Here is an 18,469-nt window from a genome sequence, read left to right as displayed (position 1 = left end):
TCTCATACATCTTGGAAACATTTTGAGTATTTGTTACAACTCTCCTGAAAGCAGTTGATGGTTCCCCTCCTATTTTCAAAAAAAGGAGAAAGGAAGACCCAGGGAACTACAGAACAGTGAGCCTCATACCTGTGCCTAGGAAGGTTATGGAGCAGATCCTCAAGGCACATCTGAGGCTAGGAAGCGATCTGAGACAGCCAGAATGGCCATAAGGGCAGATAATGCCTGGCCAGTCTGGTGGCCTTCTACAATGGGGTGTCATCAGTGGACGAAAGATGGTCAACTGATGATATCTACCTGAATATGTGCAAAGCCTCTGATATGGTCCCCACCACAGCCTTATCTTTAAAATGGAGAGATATGGATTTGAAGACTGGATTATTTGGTGGATAAAGAGCTGTTAGGACGGCCACAGCCAGAGGGTCATTGTGAATGGATTTATGTCCAGGTGGAGGTCAACCATGAGTGGTGTCCCCAAGGGCTCTGTCTTGGGATCAGTGCTCTTCAACTTCTTTATCAATGACATAGAAGGATAGAGGGCACCCTCAGCAGCTTTGTGGACACCAAGCTGATTAGTGCAGTTGATACAATAGAGGGAAGTGATGCCATCCAGAGGGACCTAGACAGGCTTGAAAAGTGGCACTAATGAGGTTTAACAAGACCAAGTGAAAGATGTTGCACTTCAGTTGGGGTAGTCCTGGATATTAGTACTGTTTGGGAGAATAATTGAGAGCAGTTCCTGAGGATAAAGACTTAGGGGTCCTGAGGGATAAAACCTGGATGTGAGCTGGCAGTGCATGCTTGCAGCTCAGAAGGCCAAGTGTATCCTGGACTGCATCAAAAGAGGGGTGGCCTACAGAGAGAGGAAGGTGATTGTCCCCCCTCTGCTCTAGCCTTGTGAGGCTCCATCTGGAGTATTGCATTCAGGCCTGGGGTTCCCAGCACAAGAAGAGTGCAGAAGAGGGCCACAGATATGGTCAGAGGGCTGGATCACCTCTCATGAAAAAAAGGTGAAGGGAGCTGGGCTTGTTCAGCTTGGAGAAGAAAAGGCTCCAGGGAGACCTCATTGTGGCCTTCCAGTACTTAAAGGGGAGCTTCTAATAGGAGAGAGACCGACTTCTTACACGGTCTGGTAGTGATATGATAAGGGGGAATGCTTGATCATTGTTCTCAGTGTGAGATGAAGAAAAATATGAGCTATCATGAGACTCATTTAAATAGACCTGTAAAATTGTTGCTGGTAGAATCTGAATCTCCAAAAGCTCCAAGACTGTGCTCCACATTGTCAGTGTTATGTTCCTCAACTCCAATGACTGATTCAATTTACTACTGCTGTTACTTACAGCACATGCCATATTATTGCTCTGCTCTGGGGCTAGAACTCAGAAGGTCTCAGAGAATTCATCTCACATTTAAAGTTCTTGATAATCATTTTCTCTTTTGTATTTGCCTTATATCTAATGAAAGTTTTCTTCGATACTTCTAAGCTATCTTGCTATTTATGAAAATTCATTTGTTTTACTGAAAGTATTTTAAGACACATTTTTCAAGTTCTGTAGACAGTTGCTGTAGTAGGCTTCAGAATTACCTGTAGCTTGATTTCTGCTCCACGGATAGAATTAAGGGGAATCTGTACTAGTTGTACATTCCACAGAAGTCTTTTGCAACAAATTTCACATCTCTTATCCATGATATGCAGTAAAATCCTGACAATATTAACCATAGTTTTTGACTTGACATGTGGATTTATATGAAGTTATGTAATTATAGCTTTGACTATGCAACACTGGTTGAGAATAGTTTACCAGCCATGCAGGCAGTGGACGCTTGCACTGCAGACTTCTGTGTCCTTTGATGGATGTTTCCTTTCTATGTGTTGTGATGGATGAGTCCAAGTTAAATGAGGATTTATGTTTCTGCTTTCTGCAGAGAGTATACGAGCCCAAACAAAAGACTGAGTGCATGTAAAAGTACCAGAACCAAGAGTAGGGCACTAAGACTGTGAAAGTTTTAAAATTGTTTTTTAAGGCAATAAGTTGTCAAACTTTAAAATGTACTGCAGTATATATATAGGTTGTCAGAAAGTGGTCCTTGGGTGGAAAAGCAATATGCAGCTGAGACTGATGAACTCTGTATGACATCAAATCAGTAGTCTTCCACCTTTCAGGTTCCCAGAGCAAATCAGCAGAAAATTGAAGAAGAAGTCTCAATTGGTCATGAAGAGCAATTAAAGACTATTTTAGATCTTGCAATCCTAAAACGGAGAGTTCCTCTGTGGATTTGTTTCCAATAAAAACACTAACTCCCTGGCATGCCATTCCCAGGGGAAAGTGAGATCAAGACTTCTAGCTGGAAATGCAAACGGGGTAACAAGCTTTATGAAACCTTCTCCCCCCTCCATAATTCTTTTCGGAGACAGACAGTTCTGGCAGGGCCAATGGAATCCCATGAATTACAGCACTTGCTATCCTCAGTCTATGAGTCTGTTCTCTCATCTGCACCCAAGCTTCATTGGAATTCATATGATCCTGAAGATGAAACTAGAAGGGTGCTTCAATTTCTGTCTCTCTTCCTATCATCTGCCTTCCAGTATTTAAAGGGAGCTTATAAACATGAGGAAAATAATTTTTTTACATAGACAGTGTAGAGCAGATAGTGATAGGACAAGGAGGAATGGTTTTAAACTAAAGAAATGGAGATTTAGATTGGATGTTGGGGGGAAGTTTTTTACTGAGGGGGTTAAAATAAGTATTAAACAGGAGAATACAACCCAAGCCTCAATGACTGGGATTGAGAGTAAAGCTGGTTTCAAAGAGTGGTGCTTGTGAGAGAAAACTCTGGGTAGAGAAAACTCCAAGTTTCAGCCACCTGTCCAGAATTAGACTTGGCTATGTATTCTGGCTCATCAACAAGATTTAAAATAAGCCAATTTAGAAAATAAATTAACATTTTTCATGATAAGTTACAGGACTTTTCCTAATGAAATTGAAGAAAGCTGTGTAATAATACATATTAAGCATATACACATATACATATATATACATATATATATATTTGTGTATTTATGCTGCACACATGGTGAATAACTTTGTTCTATGGTACTAGTTTATTCAAATGATGCACAGATTTTAATGTATTAGATTATTTTTGACTGGTACACATTATTACTTGAAATGAACCTCTCCAAAAGCATTGTACATCAAGTTCTGTTGTCTTAGCAATATTTTTTCCAAATATGTGATTCCAGAGTTTATTAAATGCACTATTTTTTCCAGATTTCGAGTCACATTGTCTGATAATGTATATCTTGCTTATGGCCTTTTATTAAGAGCAGTCAAGTTTCATGGAACTGTTTAGTGCAGGAAAGAACGATAACACCAAAAATACTCATCAGCTTAAGTTCTATCTGTAACATTAATGCCCCTTTAGTCAATTTCACACAGCAAACACTGTGGAAATAGTTCTCCACTTCCTGTTACCCATCTGGCTTCCATCTTGCAGAGACTGATTATGCCATTTCTTCTCTATGCAAGCTCCCAGCATCAGGAACTTAAACTCCATGCTACAACTGAGAACTAAATTAATCCTAAAATTCTGCAAAGTGGCAGATTAAGAGTGAATTAAAAAATAACAAACAGAAAAATACTAATTATATACCTAGACTGACGGCAATGCTTTTTCAGTATGAAGTCAAACAATGAGATTGTTATGACTGTGAAACAGAATCCGTTTAACAATCACAGTATTTGCAAAATTTGTTATTACTGCTGTAAAGGACACAAGTGCAATAAGAGGTGTATCACCAAAAAGCGAAAACTGATCCCTACCATTTGAATTATATCAATGAACAAAATCATCAAAGAGTAGGACAGCAATTTGATTAAGTTAGTAAGTTAACACAGACCATGTCCTCAGTATCATAACTATCAGCTAAATGTCTCACAGTTACCACTGCTTTTGTGACTAGAGAAATAACTGTTATTTATGCCAATATTACTATCAAAGATGTACTAAATGCTTTCACAGAGATTTTGAAGATGCTTTGATATGAGTGCAAGAAAAAAGTACAACAAAATAAAAGCTATTATCAACAAAAACTAATGCATTTCTTCCACAAAGATTCTATGTAATTTCAAGTTGTTTCTTCAACTTGATCACAACAAGATTGTCTTACTGAAGGCATTTGGTATTGGTTCTTTAAGAGAAAACTACTTTCTCTTTGACCCCATCTGTCTGATTCCATCCCAAATACATTTGTTAAAGTTGACAAGCTTTTTATAATTTATTTTACTTACCCTCATTCTTCCATTTCTTATTGCTGGTCCATCTTCTGCTAACCTCAGCACAAACAAATCCATTTTGTACTCCCTTCCTCCTCGAATACTAAACCCAAAACCTTTGGCTCCCTTCTCTAAATCAACGGTGAAATAATCGAAGTCCTATATAGAAAAAAAACAAAACAACAACAACAAAATGAAAGACAATTAACCATAATAATAATCAGTGACATAATAGGCATTAAAAAAACTTTAAAATACATCTCTTCAAATATGCATCTACTCATTAATACAAGCAAATGCACCTTCAATGTATAATTCTGCACTGTCAGGATAGATGAGAATAAGAACAACTGTTTTGGTCATTAAAACTGTATATTAGCAAAATGTAAACGCCTACATCTAAACTATCCTGAAATGATGTCATGCAGCAATTACCTAGAATCAAAACTCTCAGGGTGATTTCCACATTCACCCTGAATACTGTCATGGTACCAAAGGGCAAGGTTTTATGTCTACACAGAAGTGCTGATCTGGCAAGTGGGATAGCAGGCAGTTCCTGTATTAACAGGAATATAATGCAAACATTAGTAGTAGAGGCACCTCCTAAATTCCTGGCAGAACTTACAGAATCATAGAACTGTTTGAGTTGGAAGAGACCTCTAAAGGCAACCTACTTCAACTCCCCTGCAATGAACAAGGAACCTGCAGCTAGACCAGGTGCATAGAGCCCCATCTAGCCTGACCTTGAGTGTCTCCAGGGACGGGGCATCCACCACTTCTCTGGGCAACCTGTGCCAGTGCTTCAACTCATCTTGCTCGGTAGGTATGGAGTCACAAAGTGCAGCAACTCTCCTCACTTCAGGTAAAATATGTGCCTTGAGGAGGAGGTGGGAAGTGAAGCGTTTGAACTTCACTTGTTCTGCATCCTGTAGGGACTGAGATTCATATTTCCAGGTTTTCCTTGTCAGATCTGAACTACTAGTACCACAGAGGAATCTCAGTAGGAACTTGCTCTGTTGCTGCTGATCCATTGGCAGCCAAATGTGCAAAGTCATGGGATCAAGAGGAAAACAACAGCAAACTTGAGCTGTATATACCAGTTGACAGAGAATTAAATAGATCGGTGAGAAATGGGCAGCCTAGGCATCTCTAGATGCTAAAAAGTGTCTTTAAGGCTGTGGACATAGGGACAGATACTTCCTTCTTTGAAACAGAAATGAATAAACTCAGAAGTTTCTCTGGATTCCATTTAAGAATTTGGATATTTCCATTGATAGAGTTAATGTATCTGGCTTGAAAAACACAGACACAAAAATAATGTCTATATATGGTTTCAGCACACAGTGTCCAGAAAAACATACTGTCTTATTTAATATATTTTTTACTTTTGTGGCCCTTTTTTCTTTCTTTTTTTTCCCTTTGCATACATGTATGAAGAAAGGAGGATATTTTCATCTGGACTTTAAGCTAGGTCCTTAAACCTTCACAAGTTTCAGTAAATATTTATCATCAGCAGAGTCTTTTCCAAGGTTCATCTAATATTTATTTGAATTTGTGAGATCATGCCTGATCTCAAAGAAACTGGTTGCACAAGCTTGTTTCTCCTCATCCAGACTACTACCAACAAAAAAGTAATTTTATCGATCAGGATTCACTTTTACTTATTTATTTATTTGGATTAGATAAAATCTTGATTTTCAACAATCCTTTAGAATTGCCATCTCACCTAAGTACTTCTGCTGATACAAGGACAGCTTATTTTAGAACTTTGATTTTAACTCTCCAGTACCTCAAAAATAGCATTTATTTAACACTGTAGTCACACAATTAGAAACTCAGCGTTATTTGGCAGATCACAAGGTTCTTCATTAATATTAATGGCTCTGCATTCATGTCCTCTACACAGAAACAGTAACTCAGTGTAAAAACAATGAAGGTGCCTTTTCCTCTTGTAACGTCAGCTGCTTCAATAATTCATGATCTCTCTCTTCCAACTGCAGTGCTTTCCATTGAGGAGAGCTGTCAGCATTTTGTACCTGGGGCTGTCTGTAGTCTGACAGGGGGTACTGCCGGGTGTCAGGAGAGTGCTGCCTGTAATCCAGCAAGGGTGGCTGCCTGTAGTCAAGGGGTGGTGGCTGCTGGTAATCCATCACGGGAGGATGCCTGTAGTCCAGGGGAGGCTGGCGGTAGTCAGTTGAAGACTGCCTGTAGTCTGTAAATGGAGGTTGTCGGATATCAGGCTTCACATCCTGTCTGGCTTTTACTTCTGACCTATAACTGAGAAAGGCAAAATGGCTTCGTTTCAGAAAGAAGAAGAAGTGTGAAGAAATATGCATTACATGCCATATCCAAGAGTGAAAGCAAATTGCCTGACTGCAAAATTCCACAGAGCAAATTTTCACAGATAAGCAAAACTTTTGAGGGTAAATAGTTGAGGCATCCAAAATCGGCGAGCACTTCTGAAACACGAGCATAAGCATTTCTCCCTCAGGTCATACTGTGCAATTTTCCAGCTGCTATCAGTGAGATTGGGATTAGGCTCAGAGGGACAGACACAGAAAGAAGCATCCTGATTCCCTTTTATCTTGCCTGCCTGGAAGATGAAACTGCATGTAAACACCTCAACAATGCTTACCATAAAAGAGTCCACTAAGTTTATGACATTCTTTCTCCAGAATTAAGATTTCTATAGAGTAAATGAAACAACAGTGCAGACCTTCATAGCCCCTCTGTTTCAGTGATATAAATCATTATTATTGTGAACTTCTAAAAGTTAAAAAAGGAAGCATTCTTTTTACTAGCTGTTAACTTTCTAATGAAAGGCATTAGATACAAAACACGTTAATTCAGTGTTTATTATTACTGTGCACACCCTGCAATAGTGCCTGGCTGCAAGCCCACAGGACATAATCAGTAGTTATTGAAAGAAGTCACACAGGGTAAAAGGAAAACAAATTTGGTTAATGAGGAATTAATAAGAAATAAAATATTGCTTTAATTGTCAGCTGGTTAAAGGAAGATGAGTTCTAACGTTTCAAAGAAAACGGGACTTTTCTGTAGTGCTGCAGTTGAACGAGTGACCGTGTGTGCATGTAACTGTGAAAGCAATTTTGAAAAGAATTTATTGATTGAAATAAATGGCAGTTTGGATGAAGGAGAGCATTGGTTTTGCTCATGTTAATTTATCTCTGAGAAGATAAGTAATCAATACAAAAATTTTGAAATGTTTTAGATATGTTTCAGAATTTTGTTACTTTGATAGTGCAGTTATAAAACCTCTCTGGCAGGTCTTCCCACACACCAATTTCAGTTAACTCCGTGTCTCACCAGACACGAAAGTACCAGAACCACTACTTCCCTTTAGCATTTATGAGAAGATGGAAATAGCCCGCTGTCAAACAATCTTTCAAAACCTGTACATCTACAGTATCTACAGTAATCTACATGCAATCCTCTCACTTTCTTTACTCAGCATCTTAATCCCATGTAAAAAGAAGATGGAGAACAAGAGGCTCAATGTGATACTGAGCCTTATTAACAGTGAAATAAAGAATACTGATTAGGATCCCTAAGAGTTTTAAGCATCTTTTAGTATTTTAATTTTGATACAGAAGCAATGTATGTGACTAAACAAACCAGATGTAATCATATTTATAAAATCTGGTAACAGTCACTTTACAACTAGCAATAGTGGTCCTTTTTGTGGACTAAGAGTCAACCTTAGGCAGGTTCTCAATGTTCTACCACAGCTGTATCTAAGATGATAATGCTTTTATTTACAGTTGTTGAGTAGGTAAACGGACTAATGACCAATTATAGATCACGACTATCAGTTAGACCATTATAAAATTTCTTTATGAAACTTTAATTAGTAACATTTACAGATCACCTCTGAAAATTCCCAGATCAGCAGATATTAAATATTGATTTACAGTTATCCAGAGAGACTTTTGTGAAAGCTGTACACTGCATTTCATCAGAAGTGCATGCCTTTTAAAAACTGATCACTTTTGGAGAAATATTTAGTAAAATATAATGGAAAGAAATCTGCCAAGTGTGACTAACTGAAAGAAAACTCTTTTGGGCAAGTGAAAGTACTACATCTGCTGAACAAGAAAAGGGTGCAGTGCATAACAACTGAAGTCAAGTATCACCAGCAGCAAAAAGTTAAAATTCTGTAACCAGTACCTACTGTTTGGGGACAAGGGCTTTGATGTTATGTCAGTTGCTGAAGATTAGCATAAAGACAGTGCAATCAGCTTCATTTCACGTACCAAAAATTAATCTGAAGACTAAATAATGTTGACTGGAGATCACAGAAAGCTGTGTCATTGCATAGCATGAGTGTGCTTTTGATATATTAAGCATTTAATACATCTGTCCCCTGCTATTTCTTTTCCATCTCTGATAAACTTTTTCAGTGCACATAAATAAGTTATACATGAGAAATTGGCTGGAAAATTATGCACCGTGGAGAAAACCTGTTAATAAAAAATATCTTCATGACTCCAGAACTGCAATGAGCAAAAGAAAATGACACAAGATAATGGAAAAAAAGGCCATATCATCATCACCTGTTGATAGATCTGCTTTATGATTGATAACATAGTAAGAAAGTACTATGCTATTGATGAAATTATTAGCAGGGAATATGCCAGTATTCAGTTCCCTAGCAAAAATATGATCCTGATGGATATTTGAAGTAGTTTGGCCAGTTCTCTATTAAGAATAATATTAAGTCATAGAATCACAGAACTGGGTTGGAAAAGACCTAAAGACCATTTAGTTCCAACCCACTAGCATATGCAGGGACACCTCCACTAGATCAGATTGTCCGGGACCCCATCCAGCCTGGCCTTGAGCACTTCCAGGGATCTATAGGTTCTCTGGGCAGCCTGTTCCAGTGCCTCACCACCCACACAGGAAATAAGTTCTTTCCACTATCTAAGTTAATTCTTCCCTCTTTTAGTTCAAAATCATATATCTTGTCCTGTCACAACACTCCCTGCTAAAAAGTCCTGCAGCCTTCTTGTAGGCCACTTAAGTTATGGCAAGGCCCCTATAAGGTTTCCTGAAAGTCTTTTCTTCTCCAGCCTAACAATCCCAACTCCGTCAGCCTCTCTTCTAAGGAGATGTTCTCCAGCCTTCTAAGCATCCTTGTGGCTCTCCTCTGGACTCATTTCAACAGCTCCATGTTCTTCTTATGTTGGGTGCCCCAGAGCTGAGTGTAATAATTGTAGATGGGTTCTCATGAGAGCGGAGTAGAAGGGGACAAACTTGACCTGCTGGCCACACTGCTTTTGATGCAGCCCAGGCTACTCACAGAAGACGTGTTAGCACAGTTTACCACCTGTGAGCATGATCCCAGCAGCACTGGGTGTCAGAGCCCATGCCATCTCCAGCAGGGCACTGCAGGCTGTGAAGTTGCTATTTTCTTACCTGTTCTCATGTCCCTGCAGCTGCAGGGGTTGTGGGAGTGTGGGCTGTGCCACAGGGCTGTGCTGGGTGATGGGGCTTTGCTGCTGGGCCAGGGGGCTCTGCTGCTGCTGCTGCTGCTGCTGCTGCTGCTGCTGTTGCTGTTGGGCCAGAGGGCTCTGTTGCTGCTGCTGCTGGGCCAGGGGGCTGTGTTGCTGGGCCAGGGGACTCTGCTTCTCCGAGCTGGGTGCTGAGGCTGGACTGTTCAGCTCTGCATAATGGGAAGCCAGAGATTAAAGAGCTGTCACAGAATGGCATTTAACAAAGGACAAAGGTAGATGATGACCATTGTCAGTCGCACTCCAGAAATGTATAATTTGTCCCTTTTGCTCTCTTGGGTTATAATTACAATTTAAGACGTCTGAGGCTAATAGGCTCCTCTTGGTATTCTCTGAGATCTGAAAGCCTGGCCAATTCTGCAGCTCTAGTTGACAATCTCATTATTTAAAACCCAAATGAACAGGGCAAATGGCTTCCATGTGTCATGGTTGCTACGAAAGCTTGGAAATACTGATATTTGAAAACTTTTCATTTCGAGAAAATGAACGATTTTAGTGCTCTCAGCATTATTATGGGATGAGAGATGTTGTCATGAAAGCTAAACCACTGGTGCGCTGCTCTTTCAGCTCAACAAGAGTTCCCTGTAGTTTTTACATCTTTGGGGACTGTGAACAGTAAAATATTATGACTAACCAGCAAAACCAATGTATTTCCCTGTACTGATGCCAAATGACCAGGGCTTCACACTGCAGAAAACCAGCCTTCCTTTTTCCAAGCAATGTAAAACTCAAAAAGATGTAGAGACTGGGCTGGGAGATGGCTTTCTACAATCAGGCATTACACTCTACCTTCACATTTCACACTGAAGACACATTTGGCATCAAACTTGTATCAAATGTATTTCTCCCAACACACTGGTTCAGCATTGCTCGGAAGCATATGAGAGACTCCTATTGCCAGAGGATGGAGAATTGCACAGGTCATCATATATACATTATCAACAGCAAAGTACACACTGTATTTTTTTTTTTATTCCTGCTTGCAACAAAATGAGTGAGGCCAGTGTGGCATGATACCCAGACAATAGGTAGGCAAGATCCAGATCTTGCCCAGATCTTTGCATTTGAATCTAGTTTGAATTTTGAACTATTTTAATTTACATTTTGTAACGAGTGAGTTTGTCCCATTTGACTGTGCTTATAACGGCTTTCTGCTTCTTTAATTTATGCTCATAATTGTTCTAAAAGTTTAGGATGCTTTATTAAAAATCTTTTCAATTTAGGCTTAATCGTCAAAAAAGCTTGTATATCTGCACTTAAAGTGCTCCTCATGCAGGCATAAGCAATACTTGTCTGTGTAATTACTATGCTTAAGGCTTTAATTGCCCATTTTGCATCTGTGAGCCTCTTTTGTATTGCAGAGTTTCAGAGGCAGAGACTGAGAATATTGTCCTTGGTTTCTACATTACTCTCATAACTATGGATGAACAAGTCAAATCATAAGCTGCTTCTAAAACTGTTTTGCATTTATATGGCATTTTTCACCTGAAAGTACATTACAGAGGTATTAGATTTCTTCCTGATTTATAAATTGGGAAGCTAATCCCAGAAGGCAAATGAGGCATCCAATGTCACCCAGCCACATGGGGCAGCCTTGCCTTGCACACAAACTGCTCTACCAGCAACCGAGAGCAGCTTGTAGCACTGCATCCCAGGGGTACATCTGCTTTCCTTCTAGTTTAATGTTCCCATTTACTTAAATGGGAAATACTTAAATGTCAGTAATTTGCTAATATGCATTATTCAGTGTGCAAGGAAGTCCTAAATAAACTGCATGGACTGCATACAGCAAAACACTTGTTTGTAGCTGCTCACGAAACTGACCTCTGGTGATCATACACTACTGTTCTTGCAGAGCTCCGGGGTGAATTCTGGGCTTGTGTGTTTATGTGTTCTTCCCTTCAGTGAGTTCATTTAGCAAAATAGGCACATCCATGGCCAGTGTCAGGCTAATTCCTCACCCAGTTGCTGGATGCAACAGTAGAAAGTGAGGGTCACTTAAGTAATTAAGTAATTGCATTACCTCGAGTACGTGACTCTCTTGGTTCTGATGGTAATCAGACCATTAAACTACAAAAAGTCCTGAAATCAACCTTAAACCCATGAAGCCAACATCAAAGGAACTCCACTGATAAGCCTGTGCAGTAATAATCAGAATAATTAATCTGTCTCCTTATCCTCACCTTATAAAGGAGATATTTAAAGTTTTGTGTCTTCCCTGCCTTGTGCTCTTATCCTTGCACATGTGGAGGAAACTACCAAATCTGAACTCTTCCTTCACATCACTTTGTCACAGGTAGCTGATATTGGAACATGCCTGGTGACAGCCATTGCAGTGCCTTGTCAGTCACTTTGCTGACTTAAAGGTTTTGTTTAAAGGACATGAACTTGAAATCCAGCTCTCTTATAGGATGCTTTTCCATGTAAAAGGCAGTTCTTACAGAAGACATGAAAACTGAGTTTCTATTAATCTGTTCTCTCTCAGATTTCTCCAAATTTCCTTTGAATACCTTTTGCATAACAAGAAACCTTTTCAAGAATTCAGATATTATTCCAGCTGATTCTAAGGCTGTAATTTTGGTGTACTGTATGTTACAGCTGAGAATGTGAAACAAAAGATGTTCTTTCAAGCACTGACATAATTCAAGCTAATTGGAGGCTACTCAAAATTTTCTTCCTGTTTTTAAGGGCCATTGACTTACCCTCCTGAGGAATGATGCGAAGTGTTACACTGAGACCTGCATCTTTAATTAGCTTCACAATATCTGCATGAGGCATGTTAATGATAGACTGGCCATTCACAGCTAAGATCCGGTCTCCGACTTTAAGTTTTGCACAGCGATCAGCAGGACTTCCATCAATTATCCGCCCTATTTTATGGGGTACAGCTAGACAAGGAAGAATAGTCACAGTTAGCTTACGCAGCAGTAAGTGGTGGTGCTCACAAACAGAAGAGCTCAATTGAGCTAATTTGGGAGAAAGTTCCACCTGAATGAAAAGATACTTTGTGCATAAAACACTCGCCCTTATACAATGCCATCTGTATTAAAACAACACAGATTTTGCTAGAAAATCAGAATCTAGATGTACATGGCATATACATACCAAGCCCATCGTCAGTTTTATGGTTCAGCTAGTTTACAAACCAGGCACGTAACAAGACAATAAACAGATCAGAAGAAGAATAAGGCATTAAAACACTGAAGGGGATAAATTTGCACATTAAGTAGTAGTCTTAAATTGTCTCCCACCTCTGAGTTTACAGAATCCTTTTGTCTGTATTTTGTAATAGAGGCTCTACAGACATGATTTATTTTAGATACAAACAGATTTTACTACCGAAAGTGCCCAGGGTTCACTATATTGTTCTCCTCCTCCACACAAACATGTTAATTCATAAGCAGAAATCATACTGAAGATTTATAGAGATGTGCAGTTTTCTAATTAGATGCATGCTAGCATGAATTTGCAGTTAATTATGTATGTGTATAGACACATTAACTACATCAAATAGAAGCACACAAACACATACACATTCTTAAAACTGTACAGATCAACTTTGCTGCCTTTGCTCTTTGTGGTTCTCCATTTCCTTGTGTGCTCCATCTGTTCTCTTGTCCCGTTTTTTCCCTCATTTCCCACTGAATTTTCTAAATATACTCTCTTTCTCCTGGTGTTTCTCCTCCCATTTTTACCAAAATGGATATGCTATAGCCGACTTTTCCCATCTCTCCATCTTCCTCCCAAAGAATATGGTATTTTTCTTTTTACTACTCAAAATACGCTTATCACAATTTCATTTGACTGTTTACTCTATTAATATCATAATAGTGCCTGAGAATTCCCTGCCAATCCCACACGTCAGTCATAGCAAACTTAGCCCAAAGCTGCTCTGCCTCACTGTCCACCTCCAAACGGTGTTTAAAAGCATTTTTTTTTCCTTTTAAAATAATATATCCTTAAACATTCTAACATCTAAAGAGAAATTTGAAAAGATAAAGCAAAAGACGAATCAGCATTTCCTTGAGATATCTTGGCTATCAATGCTATTATCAAACAAAGCACTAACAGGGAATATTTTCAGAATACTCCATCACTGCAAAACGAATTTCTCAATCCCCTGTAAGTATTTCCTGAAGGTGATCATGACAAACACAGACTGCGCATCTCATGCAAAGTCACAATATGCAGTCCTCACAGTGATTTTTGCTTCTAATAAGGATGAAAGTGTTGCATACAGTGTTATAAATTAATTTTCTGAGAACTAGAAATCTAAGTGAATACTACGAAGCGAAAGCCATAACCAGATTGTGTGCTTCTTACAATTATCTTTCAGGCAAGAATGTAAATTAAATTATGACTTCAGTAATACAGGTAAGGCTAGTTTACTTGAGAAATATTTTACTGCTTAGGAAACAGGCAAATAGCTTATCTAAGTATCTGTGGTCATTCTATACATTTAAATATGCAACTGGCCTCATTCTGTAAATAACTTGATTTTATTTTGCCCTTGATGCCTAGATTCCTCAAATAAGTAAAAATGTAAATTGACAGTGAAACAATTTACATTCACAGAAAGCCCTTGACCAAATTGTTTCATAAAGCACCACTAAGAATCATTTAAGCTAGGACTGAACCATTGTTGTTGCTGTTATGCAATACAGGAGCAGTCTGAAATTACCCTGCCTGTGCTACACATCAGTAGAGATCTGAAAATATGAATGCCTTATATGAGTGAGCAAGAAATTGAGTAGGAAGAAAGGAGAAGCATTGCAGATGAGATGTCATAGATAAAATCCCCATGCTTGCCATTGCTAACCCTAAAGATGTCTTTGCTAGTGTAAATAACTTACGTAGGGACACAACTTCAGTAGCAAGGGAAAGGAGGGCGGGGAATCCTGTTTATCTGCCAGCAAAATTTCTGTTGGACTTCTTGCACCTGATGAGTGAATAGAGCAGATGTCTGCGTGTTTGTGATTTCTGCTAAAACCAAAGCTGGGGGTGGGATGGCCATGACAGTCTGATTCAACTCCAAATCCTGGGAAATGGAAAGAAAAAGAGAAGGAACTTTTTTTCCCCTATTTCTTCCTTCCAAACCAAATGGACTTTGCCTGTCTGATGAAGGTAACTAAATGTTCTGGGATCAGTTTGTCATGCAGTGCTATGAAATAGAACAGTGCTCACGCCTATCAAGCATCTTCTCTACAGCACTTTGGTTTTTGAGGATTTAGTCCTTCTCATTTGAGGATATACTGGTTCAATGCACTGCCACATGATCTTGCTGCAGCAGAGAGTGAAAAGCTTTCACAGAAGGAACTCATGTCCCTATCAGAGTTTGCCAAGGAGACCATTGAAATGCTACATCATGGCTTAGTGGACAGATGCAATGAATTACTATTGAAACCCACAACAATTCAGGAGAAGCTGGTTTCTGCGCATTTCTAGATAATATGAGGGGAAGTTTGCCCCATGGCTCCTGTTCTCCTAGTACCATCCAAGTTAGCTTCTGGTTGCTGCTTGCTCTCTCCAGTGGAGCTCTGCCCAGACCTCCTCCTAAACAGCAATACTATGGCCATCATGCTCTGCATACGGAAGGGAAGAATTTATTTAAGTATTTAATTACAGGTATGTGTGCTTCAAATGAGATGCAGATTATCTTATGTGCAAGTTTATGAAAACCTGACTACTACTATGTTAGAAAACTTTTAAGTTTTGAACAGTCTTTGGTGGCAGAATATGTACTGTGAACAGATAAGATGGAGCTACTCATAGGGGATTAATTAGGTAAAAGCTAAGGAACAAAGGTAGACATGAGCTGTGAATTTCCATGATGGAGAATTTTTATTATTCAGAACGGTCACATCTAAAACTGGCAGTACTGAGTGGGCTGAGTGAAGTGACAGACAAGATTTCACAGAAAGAAATGCACAATTATGCACATGGAGAAAAAATACCCACTGCTAAGATTAAGCAGAGATGGGCCCTAAATTAACTATTACTGCCTAGAAGATCTGTAATTAGTGTGTCTACTTTTCTAGAAAGAACAGGCTGCCCAAGGAGGTGGTGGAGTCACCACCCCTGGAGGTGCTTAAGAAACTTGCAGTGCGGATGTGGCACCGAAGGACTTAGTTTATGATGTAATTTATGATACCATGGCAGAGATGGGTTGATGGTTGGACTGGGTGATCTTAGAGGTATTTTCTGACTTTAATAATACTAAGATTCTAAGATGATTACCACAACAGAACAGTAAATATAATTTTAGAGTTAGGAAAAGAGTAGCAACTGAAATGATGTACTGCTTGTCTGTTACCATGCACCTAAAGTCTGAGCATTGCTGATGGATCCAATATCCCCATCCTGAAAAACAAAGCACTGAACTAGGAAAGACTGAGAAAAAGACAGTGTGGAGTCAGAAGGAAACCAGACTCTGTTCAAAAGAACTGTCCATGAGCATAGTATCAGTGATGAACTTGAACAAGAGACAGAGGAGCAATCCTCTGGCCTTCCAGAAGAATAAATGGATTCAAGAAGGGATTAGACAAATCCGTAAGAGCTGGCTCCACTATTGCTGCACACTTGTCCCATGCCACCATGCCTGACCAAAGGTAATGTGGAGCTGGTATCTCCCAGGTATCTCACTGGCATTGTCCATCATCACAGCTCTGTTCCTAGGAAGCACCTTCGGAGTAGGGCATTTCATGAGGGCTTTGTTAACACTTCAGATCTTTTATTTAATCACACCTTCAGGGTTTTATTTTTATCTAAGCAGAGCAATTAATAATGTAACCTTTTAAAGGAAGTCCCAGATCACTTGACTGGTGATAAATGACTCCACTTGACCTTAAAAAATCTTACAAACTTATTCATACTTCTATTCAGATTTCACTATAAGCTTCTCTCCAAATGTGTACAATTAGAACAGTGGCACCACGTGCCTGGATTAGACTCTGCAGAGAATTTGATCCAATAATTTACAGCATTAAAGACTAGTAGGCTATAAAGACGCTTACGGTTTTTTTAGCTATTATTCAAGCTAAAAGTGAGTACAGAAGATAAGATGGCATTTTATAGGACAAGTAATTTCTTATTTCTCCCAGACTACGCAGTGGATGAGACTGCAAGAGAAAAATACTATGCATAAACAGTGATCTATACAGACTTCTACTGTCAGAAACAAGGGAAATTAATGAGATACTGCTCATATGTATACAAAATACACAGTCCTTCAAACCAGATACACATATATTTTTTTCCTACTACCATCAGATGATCCAAAATGTTGAATAATACATATAGATAACTAATTTAAGGAAAAATCATTATTCCAAGGCCATAACCCTAGACCCAAAGAACCCAGTAAGAACAGCAGTGCTGCAGGAACAGTGCCTAACAATGGATCTCCAGATGGGATCTAATTTTTTTTTTTGCAGTGCACTTAACAAAAAAACTGTAACTTAAGGGAGATTTGAATAAAGAGAGCACCTAAGCTTCTAGGATTTTTGAGGCCATCAACCTCTCTTCCTATATCTCTCTCAGATATTTAAAGTATTTGTGTTAGGAATCCAGCCTGACACAGAGCTTGCACCTAGCAGATGATGCTTTCCCAGAAGGTGGTTAATTGTGCAATGCTCAGCTCTAAGTTCATCATCAAAAGAGAGCTTAAATTAAATAATCAAGAGGAAAAATGATTAAAAAGAATTATTTCTATTTAGGAAGTGGGAAAGGTCTGCTTTCATTAAACAGTGGATAACTTACAAATTCACATATATACATTAATATTTTTATTTTGATTAAATTACCCACTTCTACTCTTCATAATCAAAATCATAATATTTCCCACGCCTTCATATCATAGAAAAGAAATTTAGTGGCTTATACCTGAAGGTCCATATGCTTGGGTCACTTCTACACAAAGCCAGAGCAGCTGTTGAATACCAATACTTCTTCCAACACTGTTTATTTCAATTAATTTTTTGCTCTTTTGGAAATAAAAATGGTTTCCTCTCACTTGTGAGACTCTTATGCTAGAAATAGTAGATTCTAACAGGATGTTAACATCAAATAATGATTCTTTTTTTTCATCTAGAATTTTCTTTATTCAATCCTTTTAGTTGTAACTGCTAAGACTATATCTTGTAAAGAGTAACTTTTGTGTTTTTCCTCTACATAGTGTTGAAATGTCAAAAATGATCAGTTAAGGGGGAAAAAATTGAACCTCTATTAAACTCTCTGGAATACAAATTCTCACAATCTTTTTTTAATATTAATGCCTATAGATAATAAACCAAGCAAGTGAACCTTCCTGAGCCAGCTGTCCTTTTCAATGTAATACAGCTGATCACATGAATATTTACTATGTCCTCAGTTCTCAAAAGGTGCGAGAGTTTTCATTCAGCCAGCGGACTCCAACATATCAAGTTTTAGTTGGAAGAATATATTAAATGTAAACATCCGTAATTTCATTGCACCTGAAAAATCTGAAATTTGGAAAGATTTAATATGGTAGAGTTTCTGTCATAGCTAATTACTGAATCAAGATAAAATATGTTCCTGAAATTTATGTTTTTTATTAGTCACACTCATTTGGAGAAAAAAATTCAAACCCAAACAAACACAAAAAAACAACTACAAGTGGCATGCTGCATACCTGCA

General features: G+C 38.7%; 1 protein-coding gene across 1 annotated transcript in view; it reads right to left on the bottom strand.

The window, feature by feature from the left end:
* Positions 1-18,469, bottom strand: part of LOC100542772 (membrane-associated guanylate kinase, WW and PDZ domain-containing protein 2) — a 54,368-nt gene that overhangs the window by 19,670 nt on the left and 16,229 nt on the right. Inside the window, exons 5-8 of the mRNA XM_019610865.2 lie at positions 12,517-12,702; positions 9,720-9,966; positions 6,317-6,557; positions 4,296-4,439 (exon numbers count right to left, since the gene is read on the bottom strand). Of these exons, the coding sequence (XP_019466410.2) occupies positions 4,296-4,439; positions 6,317-6,557; positions 9,720-9,966; positions 12,517-12,702 (818 nt within the window). The remainder of the gene's footprint in view (positions 1-4,295; positions 4,440-6,316; positions 6,558-9,719; positions 9,967-12,516; positions 12,703-18,469) is intronic.

The sequence above is a fragment of the Meleagris gallopavo genome, chromosome 1 (assembly GCF_000146605.3).
Source record: "Meleagris gallopavo isolate NT-WF06-2002-E0010 breed Aviagen turkey brand Nicholas breeding stock chromosome 1, Turkey_5.1, whole genome shotgun sequence".
NCBI lineage: Eukaryota > Metazoa > Chordata > Aves > Galliformes > Phasianidae > Meleagris > Meleagris gallopavo.
Note: the sequence above shows the minus strand (reverse complement) of the source record. Positions and strands in the feature narration are given on the sequence as shown.